This window comes from Saccopteryx bilineata, chromosome 1 (genome assembly GCF_036850765.1).
Source record: "Saccopteryx bilineata isolate mSacBil1 chromosome 1, mSacBil1_pri_phased_curated, whole genome shotgun sequence".
Lineage (NCBI taxonomy): Eukaryota > Metazoa > Chordata > Mammalia > Chiroptera > Emballonuridae > Saccopteryx > Saccopteryx bilineata.
The window spans coordinates 112076709-112093360 of NC_089490.1; the positions used below are offsets into that span (position 1 = coordinate 112076709).

The window sequence follows — 16652 nt, forward strand, 5'->3', positions numbered from 1 at the left end:
AAATAACATCTTAATTTTTTTTTCTTTTTTTTTTTTTAATAATTTTATTTTTTTAATGAGGTGACATCAATAAATCAGGATACATATATTCAAAGATAACAAGTCCAGGTTATCTTGTCATAACATCTTAATTTTATCTTAACTTCTTACAACAGACACAAATCCTACAATTAGCAGTATACCATCAACACTTACTATATTCCTGAAGGTTCAGCTCCTTTACTGCATGAATGTCACTAAGCTGGGCAATTCGAGCCTGGACTTTGGTTCTACCCTCTCGACCTGTCATGTCAATTTTCTCAATCATCTGCTGCTGCTTATCAATCCAATACAGCCAATTTTCAAACACAGTCAGTCCTACAGGCTGCAAGATATTGGAGTCTTCTAATACTATCCGGTTAGCACCTTGGAAAGAACATTCACCAGAAATAATTCATGAGCGTCAAGTTATATATTAAACAATTATTTATGGAAAAATCAGAACTCTCTACTACAAAACTTCAGAATCATTCTTAGAAAACCAGATATATACATACTAGAAAACAGATAACAGACTAGACATTCAAGTGCAATCAACAGCAAGTGTGTGCCCCATACCCAGTACATATTCTCATTAACAGAAATGTAAAAGAGAACTTCCAGCAGTTTTTAAATGTCTATTTTTCAAGTTAAATTTTATGAAAAGCTCTAACATATAAACACAGATCAAAGTGGTCCCTGGCCAGATGAAGCAGAGGTGGCGGTGAGCCTGAGCTCTCTGCTCTTGGTCCCCCACTCACACCTGCGGCATCTGTGAGGCACCCCTTCACCCTCACCCCACTCAGAACACAAAAAAAAGACTCAAAACTTACCTGGTTCAGGCCTCATCTCAAAGTAAAATTCTTTCAACAACATTACAAACAGAGTTATCCAGACTCTGAAGAAGCAAATGATTCTATTACAGGAACTGTGAGCAAGCTCTGCCACAGTGTGCTGAACATGCGCCCCCACTCCCTATAGCTTCCCCCAGAGGAGGGGGTTTCAGGGCTGAGTGAAAACCGTGAGGGGATTAAGCATAACGAAAAAAGAATAAAACTCATAGACACAAGACAACAGTATGCTAACTACCAGAGGGCAAGGAGGGGTGGGGTGAGGTTGAAGAGGGTAAAGGAGAGGATAAATGGTGATGAAGGGAGACTTGACTTGGGGTGGTAAACACACAATACACTAACAGATGATGTATTACATAACAAACTTAGAGAAAAGACACAATAAAAGTGAAGAAAAATCAACAGCAACAAAAACCCTTAAAGAACAAGATGCTTTCAGTGGAGGCAAGACAGTCAAAGATCACAAGTGCCCTTGGAAAGGAAAAAATCCAACAAGAGGGCTGGAAAATAATTTTCAAAACTCACCAAAAGCAGAACAAAAAGACAAAGATATAGATAATAGGAGAGAAAAATACAGTTGTAGTGAAGAAGGTCCAACATTTTATTAACACTTTCAGAATGAAAAAACAGCAAATAAGTCATCAAAGAAACCACATAAAAAACTCTCCAGAACTCAAGATGTAAATTTCCAGATAGAAAGGACTCACCAGGGAAAGGAAGAAAAGAAGGAAGGGAGGAAGGGAGGGAAGGAGGGAAGGAGGGAAAGAGAGAGAAGAAAAGAGAGATGAAAAAAGAAAGAAAGAAAGAAAGAAAGAAAGAAAGAAAGAAAGAAAGAAAGAAAGAAAGAAAGAAAGAAAGGAGAGAAAGAGAGAGAGAAAGAAAAGAAAAAAGAAAAAAGAAAAGGAAAGGAAAAGGAAAAGAAAAAAAAAAGAAACAAAAATGGGAGCAGGGGAAGGATCACAGAAAGGCACAGTTATCAGGTTCTAAAACACTGAGGGAGAAGAAAGTTAAAAGCTTCTGAAGGGGAAAATAAAGAATCACATACAAAAAGTCAGGAATCACAATGATATCAAATTTCCCAATGACATGAGATGCTTGAGGACAATTTTGGAGTACTGTCTTCAATGACACATGAATTTTACACACAAATTATCAACCAAGTATAAGGAGAAAAAAACCTCAGACAAATAACCAAGAATTTTAAACTGCTATAAACCTCTTTTCAAGAAGCTGAGAGAGGATATGCTCTATCAAGAAAAAGAAGTTCAGCCCTGGCCGGTTGGCTCAGCGGTAGAGCGTCGGCCTACCGTGCGGAGGACCCGGGTTCGATTCCCGGCCAGGGCACACAGGAGAGGCGCCCATTTGCTTCTCCACCCCTCCGCCGCGCTTTCCTCTCTGTCTCTCTCGTCCCCTCCCGCAGCCGAGGCTCCATTGGAGCGGGGATGGCCCGGGCGCTGGGGATGGCTCTGTGGCCTCTGCCCCAGGCGCTAGAGTGGCTCTGGCCGCAACATGGCGACGCCCAGGATGGGCAGAGCATCGCCCCCTGGTGGGCAGAGCGTCGCCCCTGGTGGGCGTGCCGGGTGGATCCCGGTCGGGCGCATGCGGGAGTCTGTCTGTCTCTCCCTGTTTCCAGCTTCAGAAAAATGGAAAAAAAAAATAGTAATAAAAAAAAAAAGAAAAAGAAGTTCACCAGAGAAATGTGATCCAAGAAATAGTAGGTTCAGCACCAAGGAGACTCTGGCAAGTGCATTCTCAGGATAACAGGGAAAGGGTGGCCTAGAAAGCAAGCAAATCCAGGCTGGAGCAAGCTGATAAAGAAATTCAGGAGTATGCTTTCAATTAAAAAAATAATAAAGGACTGCTTGATGCATCTGTATGTTTTGAAACAATTTTACATTACACAAGATTAACTTCAGGGAGGAAAAATGCCATAAATAACAAATAATTAGGTATAAACTTAAAAATTATGATACAACCATGCAGGACAGATGGGAGGAGAGTTCACGTGTATTTTGGGGATATATGGCTAAAATAGCATAATCTTTATCTTCCATTAAGAAAGTCAACTTGCAATGTATAAACATGAAAAACCAAGAAATAGCAGTGTTAAGTAAGTTACTTTAAGATAACTGAAAGTGGATGTCTCTGAGAGTGAGAATGAGAACAAGGAAGAACAGAGTTGTAGAGCCTGTTTTTTCTAATACGCCAAGTAGAACAATTTAATTTTCATAAATATTTACGTGTGTTACTTTGATAAAAATTAAAATTAAATTTAAAAGAGCAAAAATAAGAGCTATGAAGAAAGATGAGTTTGGTGGTGGTAAAAGGATGGTCTCAAGTGGACAGTTGGAGAAACAGACATGTAACTGCGTCAGTGCAGACCCAAGACAATGCTAAGTACCTGATACTCTTTGATGGCAGGGATAAAAGCAGTACAAATAAAACACTGGAACCAAGAATGAAAAGACATGCTTATTTACTCAACAAAGCCAGTATTAAATGCAATCCAGTATAAAAGGTTCTGTGGGAGGCTAAAAATATGAAGTAGAAAGAGATCCCATGATAAAAGTATATGATTATAGGTGACTACATAAAGGGAGAAGAAACTGCCAATATTACACTAACTTTTTTCAGAAAACAGAAAAAGGAGAAACATTTTTATGAGGCAATGTAACTTTGATGGCAAAAATCCAAGTACATTATAAGAAAGGTAAATTATAATCTTTCATATGAACACAGATGCAAACATCTTAAACAGAACATTAGCATATCAACTCTAGCAATATGTATAAAAAGGGTACTGTATCATGCCAAGTTTGGTGTACTACTGCAAAGTACAAGAGAAGGGAACTTTCCTAATCTGATTAAAAAAATATATTATCTACAGAAAAACCTTAGCAAACATAATACCTAATCATGAAGTATTAAATGCTTTCCCCAAAATCAAGAAACAAAACAAAACAAAAACCCCAAGGCTTCTATTATTACAATCAATATTGTATTGAGAGTCTCAGCAAGTGTTAACAAGGCACCAAGAAGAAAGAAAACTCATTATTTGTATGATTCTGTAATGTAGAAAATCCTACAGAAAATATAGCAACAAGTCTGGAAACAAGCTCAATATACCGAGATAGGGGGTAGAGGAAACTGTATTTGTATAGTCCAGCTAAATTCAGAAATGTTCCGGCCCTGGCAGGTTGGCTCATGGGTAGGGCATCGACCAGCATGTGGAAGTCCCAGGTTCGCCTCCTGGTCGGGGCACACAAGAGAAGTGACCATCTGCTTCTCCACTCCTCCCCCTCCCCATGGCTCTAATGAGCAAGGTGGCCCTGGGCGCTGACGATGGATCCATGGCCTTGCCTCAGGCACTAAAATAGCTCAGCTGCCAAGCAACAGAGCAGTGGCCCCAGATGGGCAGAGCATCAGCCCCAGAAGGGGGATGCCAGGTGGATCCCAGTCAGGGTGCATGTGGGAGCCTCTCTCTGCTTCCCTCCCTCTCACTTAATTAAAAAAAAAAAATGGTCCTGCTTTGGAAGATTGATTTTGACAAAGTTGAGTGGTAGGAACTCTGCGCTTTCTCTATGCTGAAACCATTTCATAATTTGGGATGAAAAAAAATGTATTTAAAAAATGAAAGTTAATTCATTTAAATGTTAAATAATGTTACAGGTTTTTCCTTTTTTAATAGTCTCTAAAATGCCTGACTGGGCATTGGCGTAGTGGATAGAGCGTCGTACTGGGGCACATAGGACTCAGGTTCAAAACCCCGAGGTCACCAACTTGAGTGTGGGATCACCTGATTTGAGAAAGGCTATCAGCTTGAGCCCAAGGTCGCTCGGTCTGCTGTAGCCCCCGGTCATGGCACATATGAGAAAGCAATCAATGAGAAACTAAGGGGTCGCAATGAAGAATTGATGCTTCTCATCTCTCTCCCTTCTGGTCTGTCTGTCCCTCTGTCTCTGTCACCCCCCCCCCCAAGAAAAATCTCTAAACTGTCTTTAATGAACACATATTACTCTTAAACAAAAAATAAGCATCATAAATGAAGAGAAATAGAGAAAAGAAGGGGGGAAAACTCTTCAATACTCATAAAAGTTAAAACATGGATATAAATAGCAATTATATAAATTAAAGTTGATATAAGAGATACAGGTGATCAAATGAGGGAAAGAATATATCATGTTGGTGGCCTGACCTGTGGTGGCGCAGTGGATAAAGCCTCGACCTGGAAATGCTGAGGTCGCCGGTTCGAAACCCTGGGCTTGCCTGGTCAAGGCACATATGGGAGTTGATGCTTCCAGCTCCTCCCCCCCCTTCTCTCTCTCTCTCTCTCTCTCTCTCTCCCTCTCCTCTCTAAAATGAATAAATAAAAAATTAAAAAAAAAAAAAAAAGAATATATCATGTTGGGTGAATGTGTACACACACGCAAAAGTATGTGCATGACTGAAATCAAAGAAGGCAAATGAAAAAGAAGCATTTGAACCTGAAAAGACAATTTTTTTTTTAATTTTTTAAGAATTACAATGTATTCAAACATAAAACTTCAAATGATAACAGAAATAAATACTCAACATATTAGTATTCTAACCTTTCAGACCTTTTTCAAGATATATTTAGTTGTGTGTTTTTCTAGGAATGTACAAATACATATACTTCATGTTTCTTATATCATATATATAGTATAAGTATTTTTGGAGGGCGATCTGCCAATAAATCTAGTATGCATATAAAACATTTTAAACAAAATTAATCTTAATAAACAACCTAATTTTTAAAAAGCATCCTTCCATGTCACTGTACACAGATCAACTCATTTGTTGGAATGATTGTAATATTCCATACACTTGATATAGTAGAATGTACATTATTTCTCTGTAAGAGGCTATTACAAAAAATGCTTAGCAAATATCCTGTACAACTGGGTCAATATTTCTGTAAGATAGCTATCTAAAAGGCAAATTTATTGGCAAATTGCCCTCCAAAAAGGTTCTATCAATTTCCACTTCTATCAAAGTTCATGAAAGCATGTCATTTTCTGCTATTTTCACCAATGTTAGGTATATTCAACTTGAACATATTTTTACCGCTCTGACAGACATGAGTAGTGGATTATTTTAATTTCATTTTCATGATCACTAGTGAGGCCAGGCTATCTGGACATCAGAAATTGTGGGGAGGAAAAGTAACTATGATTATAGACAAAGGACTGAAAATAAATGAGAAAGTAAAAGTAAATCTGAAGACTGAAAATGATTTGATTTGGCCTCAAAACACCAAGAATGTTAAGTAAGTTTGCTGATGAGTTTGCGAAGGTGGATGAGTACCAATTTAAGTGTACAATTAGACTTTCTTCCTTAGGTTATGAGACCACTCTGCCTGAAAATTGTTTTTAGTACAGCAGTGATATGATTAGAAAGCATACTTCAGAAACTTAATCTAGGAATAGTGTGTAAATGTTTGGGGGTGGGGGGGATCAGCAGGGAGACTAAATCTAGGTTAGAATTCAGGACAGAGATGATGAGACATAAACTACAGCAGAAGAATTAGAAAAGGCAAAAAGATATGCATTAAAAACATATTATCGGCCCTGGCCAGTTGGCTCAGTGGTAGAGCGTCGGCCTGGCATGCAGAAGTCCCAGGTTCGATTCCCGGCCAGGGCACACAGGAGAGGCGCCCATCTGCTTCTCCACCCCTCCCCCTCTCCTTCCTCTCTGTCTCTCTCTTCCCCTCCCGCAGCCAAGGCTCCATTGGAGCAAAAGATGGCCCGGGTGCTGGGGATGGCTCCTTGGCCCCTGCTCTAGGCGCTAGAGTGGCTCTGGTCATGACAGAGCGACCCCCTGGATGGGCAGAGCATCACCCCCTGTTGGGCATGCCAGGAGGATCCCGGTCGGGCGCATGCGGGAGTCTGTCTGACTACGTCCCCATTTCCAGCTTCAGAAAAATACAAAAATATATATATATATATATAAAATATAAAAAATATTATATATATATTATTTACAGAGCCAAAATGAAAAATATTGGCAAGTTATTAGATAACAGGGAGAAATCATTGATGGAGAAAAGTGCTTCCTAAGCAACTCAATGCTGACTACTTTTAGTAAGCACAACTGTAAAGAAATATGTACAAAAATAATACAATGGAAAAAAATACAAATGCTACTGATTAATCATCTTAATAATTCAAATCAAAATATTAAAACATTTCTTGGGTACCTGAGAGATCACTGCTTTCAATTCGCCGGAGATCTGAATCAGCCCAAAAGAGCTTGCCCAGTCTGCTATCAAGGGCTAAAGCAACTGGTTTACTTAAGCCACTGAAAAAGAGGACCTCCCGTTCTGTTCCATCCAAAGCAGCTCGTTCAATTTTCGGAGATCTTTCCTGAAGATTGGTAAAATACATATACCTGAAGAGAAAAGAGAAAACAGTAAATAATACAAAATGAGAATATTCTTATTGATTAAAATAAAAAAGGTAGAATTCTTAAAATACTTATTTTGAAATGTTTCAGAGTATTTTTTTAAAAGGCCATGAGATAGCCTGACCAGGTGGTGGTGCAGTGGATAGAGCGTTGGACTGGGATGCCGAGGACCCAGGTTCGAGACCCTGAGGTCACCAGCTTGAGCACGGGCTCATCTGGCTTGAGCAAAAAGCTCACCAGCTTGGACCCAAGGTCGCTGGCTCGAGCAAGGGGTTACTCAGTCTGCTGAAGGCCCGCGGTCAAGGCACATATGAGAAAGCAATCAATGACATAAGATGTCCCAACGAAAAACTGATGACTGATGCTTCTCATCTCTCTTTGTTCCTGTCTGTCTGTCCCTATCTATCCCTCTCTCTGATTCTCTCTCTGTGTCTCTGTAAAAAAAAGATAAGAAAAAAGGCCATGATATAGTTTTAGTACTTTCAGTAACAGTAGCAAAGGCTACACAGAATTTGAGGGAGCTTTCATAAATTAATAAAACAAAGTGTTAGACACAGGTACACCTCCACTTTTGAGATACTACAATAAAATAAAAGAGCAGCAATCAATAATCTGGACATAAAATTTTAAATCCCTTCCCTAATTAGTGCCTTTCATAACTAAAAATAAGTCATAAGAATCACTTCTTATATTTTATATTTAACTTCTAAAGTTCATCTTTTTCCTATAACTCTTTTGAAGTATGCTACTTTCCCTGATGAATTCCTTATCATTCATTTAGATACAAATACATACTATCTATTAAATGCAAAGCTCTGTGTTAAATGAAAGACGACATATTAGCTCTTAGGATAAGTTCTAGTAGGAAGTCTAAGACTGAAAACAAAGTTGTAAGATCGATTGGAAGGGACTAGGTATGACTAGAGAGGCAAAGCTGTAACAGAGTACTGCACATCTGGGAGAGAGAAAAATCCTTTCTGGCCAGAGTGGGGTACATCAGGGAAAACTTCATGGAGGTTGCTGCAATTCACAGTCCTGAAAGTATGGGTAGAAAACTAAAGCAATAGTGACTAAAAAAGGAAATTCTAGGCAGTAAAATCTTAGAAAGCAAGAACATGCAGGTAGAGGTGAATGGAGAATATCAAGATTTTCATTAGAACACAGGACACTTAAAGGTAAATAACTAAGGGCTGAAAAGAATGGTTGATGAGGGTCTCACGCCAAGACAACTGAATGGTACTTGAGTAACATACCCTTTCTCTGGGTTTACGACAATGGCTCGAGGTCTGTCTTGCTCGCCTTTAAGCACCACTCCAATTGGTCTCCCATCTAATCTTGTTACATTAATGACATTAGTGGCCTCACAAGTCCAGTAGATGTAGCGGCTGTAAATATCAATGCTGAGGTCATAGGGCTGTATTTCTAGGTTCTGATTTGGAACTGAGCTCACAACTACAGTAAAGCCCTAGGGAAAGAAAAAGACACAAATAGAAAATTACTCCAAACCAGATAGCTCTGAGGTGTTCACTCACAATGCTTGTATTTACGTGGTCACTAATCGGAGAAGGAAGTTCCAAGTGACATTTCTTACTGATACATTTTTTTATGAGTAATGTGCTTGTTAACATACATTTCAAATGCTCCCTTCGGTTATTATGACATGGGGCAGCAGAGCAAGCTAAGGCCATATTAGTTGCTCTATGGACCTGACAGTACGTTGATTAGAAACAAGCATGAGAAGGTGTCAGCTGTCTCTTATAGACAGCCCTGGCTAGAACCATACTAGAAATATCTCTAAAGCAGTGGTTCTCAACCAAAGGGCAATTCTGCATTCACAAATGCCTAAACAAGGGACATTTGGCAATGTTTGAAGACTTTTTTGATTTTCATACCTATGGGAGGTATAACTGGCATCTAGATGGTAGGGGCCAGGGATGTTGCTAAATAGCCTACAATGTACAGGTCAGTCCTCTGCACAAAGAATGATTCAGTGCCCAAATGTCAACAGTGCTGGAGGACAAATTCTGCTCTAGAGACTACAGCCATTAAAGCTATAAACCACATCTATCAATCCTGTCTCTAATCTTTAAATTCACCCCCCCCCAAAAATTTTTTTTTAACAAAGCCAAACAAAAAGAGAGCCTTTGTTCACCTGTTCTAGCTGAATAAATTATATTTTATTTACTTGGCATCTCTAGGTAACATATTCCTTAATGAGGCTATCTCATTTATTTGCCATGTCCTTGGCTGTATAATCACGTTATAATTTCTCTCTGCTAGTTGTCAAGCTGTTAGTCCGGGCCCACACAGAGTAAGGGCAGCTGCCATACATACAGCACTGCAACTACTCCCTCAAACAGCCCCTCCGCAGTCCTCAATACATTACCCCCTTGCTCTTTTGTGTGAGGTAAGACATTTTGATGACAATGTTTTCATTTCCATCCCACAATTACCTGGCTGCCATCTTCTTGTGCTTTTCGGATCATGTTTTGTCGTGAATCAATCCAATATAGTTGCTTGTCCAGTGGGTCATAGTCGATGGCCCGGACATTCCGAAGGCTGTGGATAGGAAGGATGATGTCAGGGCTCTGCTGTTCATCAATTACCATGCGGTTGATGGCACTCTTTTGACTGAAGAGCAGGAAAGTAGTTGGAGCTTAAAGAAAGAAAAGAGCAAATCTGAAACACAGATTAAGTCCTATATCACTCAGATTTGATCAGCCTATAGCTATATCTCATTCAAAACACACACAGATGTTGAAGAGGTAAAGATGCGAAACTGAGGACAAAACCCTCCGGCATGTCCCCAGAAACTCTCTTCAAAGTGACTAATCTGCACTCTGGTTATCAAACCAGTTATGAATTTACTCAATGACACAGACACCTAGCCTATATTTTTCTACCTTGTCCACAGTGGTATCATAGACTTGCGGTCAACGAAGCATTTGACAAAGATATACAAAATTCTCCCCATTTATGAAGTGAATAATCCTCCACAATCTCCTCTTGTGAGTGGCAGGAAGCCTGGGCCTCCACAGGTCAAAGAAGAAACTTCAAGACTGGTTTTAGTCTCAGCTCTCTTACTATCTAGATATCTTGATCTTAACCAAGTCACTGAACCTCTCTATATCAAAATTTACTCAACTCTAAAATAAGCTTACAGCTATGTTGTCCTGTTCCTTCAGTTGCTATAAGAATTTTTTAACACACATAAAAATACTTAGAAATTATAAGGCATTATGTCAATTATAACGTAATAAAAATTGTAAGACATCATATAAATGTAAAGTAAAAAGAACTATTGCTTATTATTAGTAGCAACATTAAACTTAGTATTAATAGGAATCAAACAAACCCTCATTGATTGCAGATAGAGGCTTTATTGTGCATTGAATATATGTAATTTTTGCCGTGAGCTGATTGATAAAAATCTCACTCATCTCCCTAAACTAATAATAAATGCTTTATACTCATTACCTCTAATTCTCATAACAAACCTCACATCTTATTTTCAATAAAATATATTCTGCTCTGATTCTAAGTTGATGCCCTAAATTTATAAAATGGGGGAATGCAGCAGAGACAACATTACCCTTTCCTAGGGTCCAGGCCTCTGATTGCTATGTAATCCTCTTTAATGCAGGAAAACATCTAGGAAATAACAGCACTTAACAGTGCTACCAACAACTTCAAAGTTTAACAGCATTTTTTTAATCTACTGTAAAATATATATAAAATTCCATAACATATTTTATTCTCTTGGGGGTCAGTGATCACCTAAATCCAGTAATAAAATTTCACCCTTCTCAGGGATATAGACATAAATGGCCAAGCCATAACTCCTTCATTTTCCCCTAAGCCCCATTCTTCACAGCTCCATTATGGCTCCTTGGTTTATTTACTTGACTTTTACACCCAAATGTGTACTGGCTTAAATCCCAAAGAAACTCACTGGTACTCACAAGGAAACTGAGTATTCACAACACTGAAATTCTGCTTTAAGATCTTCACTGGCTAAAAGCCCACACTTAGCCTGAAAGATTTAGAACATATTCCAACGATCCTACTGGAGCTCTCTATTATCTGGAGTCCTTCACATATTGATTTTAAAACTTTTAGCAATTTTAGTAGAACCCAAGTCTTAAGTAGTAAGAACACATGTCACAACAGAGTAGCTCACAAGTCTCCCATCATTTTTTTTTATGCAGACAGAGACAGACAGGAAGGGAGAGAGAGATGAGAAGCATCAATTGCAGCACCTAAGTCGTTCATTGATGGCTTCTTATATATTCCTTGACTGGGGGGGTGTTCCAGCCGAGCCAGTGACCACTTGATCAAGCCAGTGAGCAACCTTGAGCCAATGACCTTAGGCTTGAAGCCAGCACACTTTAGACTCAAGCCAGTAACCATTGGATCATATCCAGGATCCTGCACTCAAGCTGGCGAGCCTGCGCTCAAGCTGGTAACCTTGAGATTTCGAGCCTGGGACCTCAGCATCCCAGGCTGATGCTCTATCCACTGCACCACCACCTGGTCAGGCCTATCTTTTTTTTTTTAATTGTTTTTTTGGGCAGTACTACTTTCTTGTAAAGCAAGAAAAAAGAAAAAAAGGCTCTAAATTATAAGTTTCCAGCAGAATAAGTACTACCTACATTAAGACATACAATGAGACTTACAAGGAAGACCCCAGATTTTTAACTGCCAACTTTTCCGGACTGGAAAACAATTTCAAATATATATTTATCTCCTAGTATGTTTTATTGAGCACTATTTTTTTAATCAAGTTTTAAGTTATAATTTTCAATAATTATTTTAATTAGATGTCCTAGAAATGTGAATTAAGACAAAGCCAAATATGGCTCCAAATATCTATTGTTACAAAAAGTCTACGGATAACATTAGCAATTAGTTAATTGGCTTAATATTTCTAAAGGAAGCTGATGCTATGACTTATTTACAGGTCATTCAGTGCTTAAAGTAACAAAAACTACACAATTTTGTAAGCTTAAATCCATCAGGCTGAGTTTTACATTCCCACAATGAAAAGAGCCACATGCAGAAATTGGAGGCTGAGGTGTAAGTAGGAGGGAGCTGTGAACTCTCTGTTGAAGGTACAAGTGTCCACCTGTAATGTAAAGGGAGGCGCTGCTCTGTGTAAGAACAGCATGATCCACAGGGCCAGCCTGTGCCACGTCTGACTGTGCCATTTGTGCACAGTGCCACTGGCACTGAGTTGGGACTGAAGTCCAATCCATACTTTATTACCCAAGCCATGCACCTGTGCAGCTGCATCTGCCCAGAGGAAACGTCTTTTCCCAATTTGCACAAAGGTGCCATAGAGGCCAGCCACTTCGGTACTGAACAAGGGATTACACAATTTGGTTTCTTGTTTCCTCTCTGACTTAATCTATTTATTCACTCTGTTCCAACAACACTGGCCACCTAGGTGTTCCTCTATCGTGCCAGACATGTCCTCCCTAGGTTTTTGAATTTGCTGCCCCCTTTTGCTTGATAGGTCCTCCCCAGATACTCACAGAGCTCATTTCCTCACCTCTTTCAGGTCTTGACATAATGTCACGTTTTCAGCAGTGATTTCTCTAATCACCCTATTTTAATGATGCAGTCCTCCTCCTCTCCCTTTCTTGCACTTACTATTTCTCCATCTAACCCATGACATATTTTACTTCATTGATTTGTTATCTGTCCCACTGGAGTATAACTCCACAAGAGCACAGAATGATGTCTATTTTATTCACTGCTACATTCTCCACTGGCTTAAAGAATACCTAGTATGTAGTTGTGTTCAATAAATATTCACTGAAAGAATAAACAAAGAAACAAGCATTAGATGATGGCAACGAGGGAGATTATGTAACCATGATTTTATAATAAAATTACTTCAGATTTGGGAAGGAAAACAAACATTTATTTAGAACCTCCAACATGTCACACATCATGCTAGGTATTATTTAATCGCTGAAATTATCATCTCCATTTCAGAGGTGAGCAAACTTAGAAAAGTGAAGTCATTTTTAAAGGAAGCCTCAGAAGGTTAAGTAATTTTCCAAAGGTCACAAAGCTGTTGAATGGGAGAGCACATGTGTTTTTCCAAGTCTTGTGCTGTTTTCTTCATTCTTTTATTTAGCAACAATTTCTTGAATGACTACTATTTACCAAGCACAAGTCTACGCGCCTAAGATAAATCAGTGAAAAAACAGAGAAAAAATGCTGCTTTGTGGAGTTTATATTCCAACAGATAGACAAAAAGAAAAACATAATAAAGTTATAGCATATAAATACTAGAGTGCATTCATTATATAGTGTATCAAAGAGTGGTAAGTGTTATAGGGAAAGAAAAAGTACAGATTTATGGGGCACTGGCAATGCTCGATAGGGCGGAAGGATAATTTGCAAATTTTAAATAGGGTAAACTAGGCCTCCTGGTGGAGGACACAACAAGCAAAGACTGGGATGTGACATATCCATGCAAATATCTGCAGGAAGAACACTCCAAGCAGAGGAAATAAGCAGTACAACAGTCCTGAGGTAGGAGTAATTGGAATATTTGAAAACTGCAATGAGGCTAGGATGGCTGTCATGGAGAGAGCAAGGAAGAGAATAGTAAAAGCTGAGGTTAGAGAAGCAAAAGAGATAGAGGCCAAATGTGGGTTACAGATCATGTAGGATCTTGTAGGCCATTATAAGACTAGGTGTTTACTCTGTGTGAAATGGGGAACCACTACAGGTTTTGAACACAGAAACAACATGATCTGATTTAGCTTCTGAAACACAGGTCAAGGAGTAAACTGCACAATGTTAGAAAACTTTTTAAGAGCAAGTACTTTGTGTTAAACTTTCCTTGTCATGTGCCTTAAAAACTAACACATGTATCTCCATGTAAATATTACATAGTACTCATTATAAAAGGAGCACACAGAGGAGGCTTTTTTTTTTTTTTTTTGTATTTTTCTGAAGCTGGAAACGGGGAGAGACAGTCAGACAGACTCCTGCATGCGCCCGACCGGGACCCACCCGGCACGCCCACCAGGGGGCGATGCTCTGCCCCTCCGGGGCGTCACTCTGCCGAGACCAGAGCCACTCTAGCGCCTGGGGCAGAGGCTAAGGAGCCATCCCCAGCGCCCGGGCCATCTTTGCTCCAATGGAGCCTTGGCTGCGGGAGGGGAAGAGAGAGACAGAGAGGAAGGAGGGAGGGTGGAGAAGCAAATGGGCGCTTCTCCTGTGTGCCCTGGCCGGGAATCGAACCCGGGACTTCTGCACACCAGGCCGACGCTCTACCGCTGAGCCAACCGGCCAGGGCCCAGAGGAGGCTTCTTGAAGCACTGCTGATCTGTGTAGGAAAGGTAGCCAACACAGTGTCAGGGACACTCAGCAGTGATTGCTCATGGCCTTCACTAATCAACTAACAGGAACTTGTGATAACGATGTCAAGATGCCTTTCCATATTCTTCTCGCCTCTTTCCTCAAGCAATAATTAGTCCATTTTCTCCTTCCATTCAAAGTCAAACTTCTTGAAAAAGACACCTATGTACAATACCTTCTGTTCTTCCTCTCCATTCACTTTTTGATCTATTGCAATCTTTCACCATTACTTCCCTGAAATTATTCTCTTCAGGGTTACTAAAATGACTTTATCCAAAAATCCAGTGGGTATTATTTTAGGACTCATCTTACTCAACCTCTCAGCAGCATCCAACACAGCTCTTTCTTGAAACAATCTTCTCTCTCGTCTTCTGTGTCCCTCCCTCTTCCATACTGGTTTTCTCCTTTCCTCCCTGGTTGCTGCTCTTCAGTGTCCACTGCGAGCTTTCCCTCCTCACCCAGAGCTCAAGTTACCAGATGCCTTCTTCTGTACCAAGAGTTGGCAAACTATGGCCCACAAACTAAATATGGCCTGCTGCCTAATTTTGTAATCAAGTTTATCAGAATACAGTCACATTTTTTAAATGTACTGTCTGACAGCTTTCTTGCTACAGTGGACAGGGCTGAGTATGTGCGAAACTATACAACTCACAAAGGCTAAATCCTTACTCTCTCCAGCCCTTTACAGAAAAGGTGTGCTGGCCTTGGCCAGATAGCTCAGTTGGTTAGAACATTGTCCCAAAGTATAGAGGTTGCCGGTTCAATCCCAGGTCAAGGCACATACAGGAACAGATGTTCCTGTCTCTCTCTTGCTCTCTCCCTTTCTTTCTCTAAAATCAATAAAGTAAAACATAAAAAAAAAGAAAGAAAAAGTGTGTTGTTCCCAGCTCTGTATCTTCTCCCTAAGTAATCTCCCCTATTTTAAATACATGCTGGCAATTATAAAATCTCTATCTCCAATCTCATCTCTCTCCTGAGCTCTGAGATCTTCTATCCAACTTATTTATATTACAATGCCCCATAGAAATAACAATATAAACCTGCCTAAAATTAAATTTGTATTTCATCCTGAAAACTAACCTTCCTGTCCATAATTCATCATCTACTATCTACTTAACTGATCAAACAAGAATCTAGCAGTCACAGTAGCTTTCTCTCTCTTCTTCTTCCGCACATTCAATCCATTAACAAGTTCTATTTATTCTAGTTTCAAAATATACGTTGACTCTACCAGCTTCTCTCCTTCTTCACTGCCACCACCTAGTCCAGGTCTATTGGCATCACTACACTAGTCTAATTTACTTCCTAATTTCTTTTCAGATCCATTCTCCACAGCAATCAATCATGTTATAGCTTACTTAATTTTCACCACACCTATAAATTAGGTTCTATTTCTCATTTTACAAATGAGAAAAATTAAAGTTTAAAAACTTGTGTCTTGTTTTAGTAAAACACAAAACTAATGTAGCAGACACTCCAAATTATTAAACTATAAACTTATGTCCCTTTGGTCAAAACTGAAGCCTTGGGTCAGAAGAGACTAAATCCTTTCTTATGTAATTTCTTACACTTTCAGGCACAGAATAAAGTAATTTTGATAATTAATATCCAATATCCTACAGCAGTTTTGTACCTTCCATCCTAGTAAACTATATCCTACCTATACTTCTATCCCATGAATCTACTCTTTCTGATCGAATTCTCTATTTCTATATCATATCTACCAATTTACTCCTGTCTATTCACTGACATGAGCTTTCATGAATACTTGAGTCATAACTAAGTTTCCCTAAGCCAATGTTTTGTTATGTACTGTGTTTTGTTGTTAGCAGTATGTATGTGCACATGTGTGTGTGTTTAATATGCATTACCTATTAGCACTTAAAACCAGGAAACACTGTAGTCCCCCCCCAAAAAAAAAATCTGGATTCATTACTAAGAAAGAAAGAAGATCTGGTAATAACAGTTGGAATTAAGTAA

At 39.3% G+C, this 16652-nt stretch overlaps 1 protein-coding gene and 1 non-coding gene across 3 annotated transcripts in view; one reads left to right on the forward strand and one right to left on the reverse strand.

The window, feature by feature from the left end:
* The window catches only part of LRP6 (LDL receptor related protein 6), a 156025-nt gene that overhangs the window by 15220 nt on the left and 124153 nt on the right, over positions 1–16652 (reverse strand). For both annotated transcript variants that reach the window (XM_066264382.1, XM_066264372.1), the window contains 4 exons: positions 9746–9948; positions 8546–8757; positions 7087–7277; positions 196–405 (listed from right to left, as the gene is read on the reverse strand). In XM_066264382.1, coding sequence (XP_066120479.1) covers positions 196–405; positions 7087–7277; positions 8546–8757; positions 9746–9948 — 816 coding nt within the window. The remainder of the gene's footprint in view (positions 1–195; positions 406–7086; positions 7278–8545; positions 8758–9745; positions 9949–16652) is intronic.
* On the forward strand, positions 2138–2213 carry TRNAG-ACC (transfer RNA glycine (anticodon ACC)). The gene has a single exon. It is a non-coding gene; the product is annotated as a tRNA-Gly (tRNA).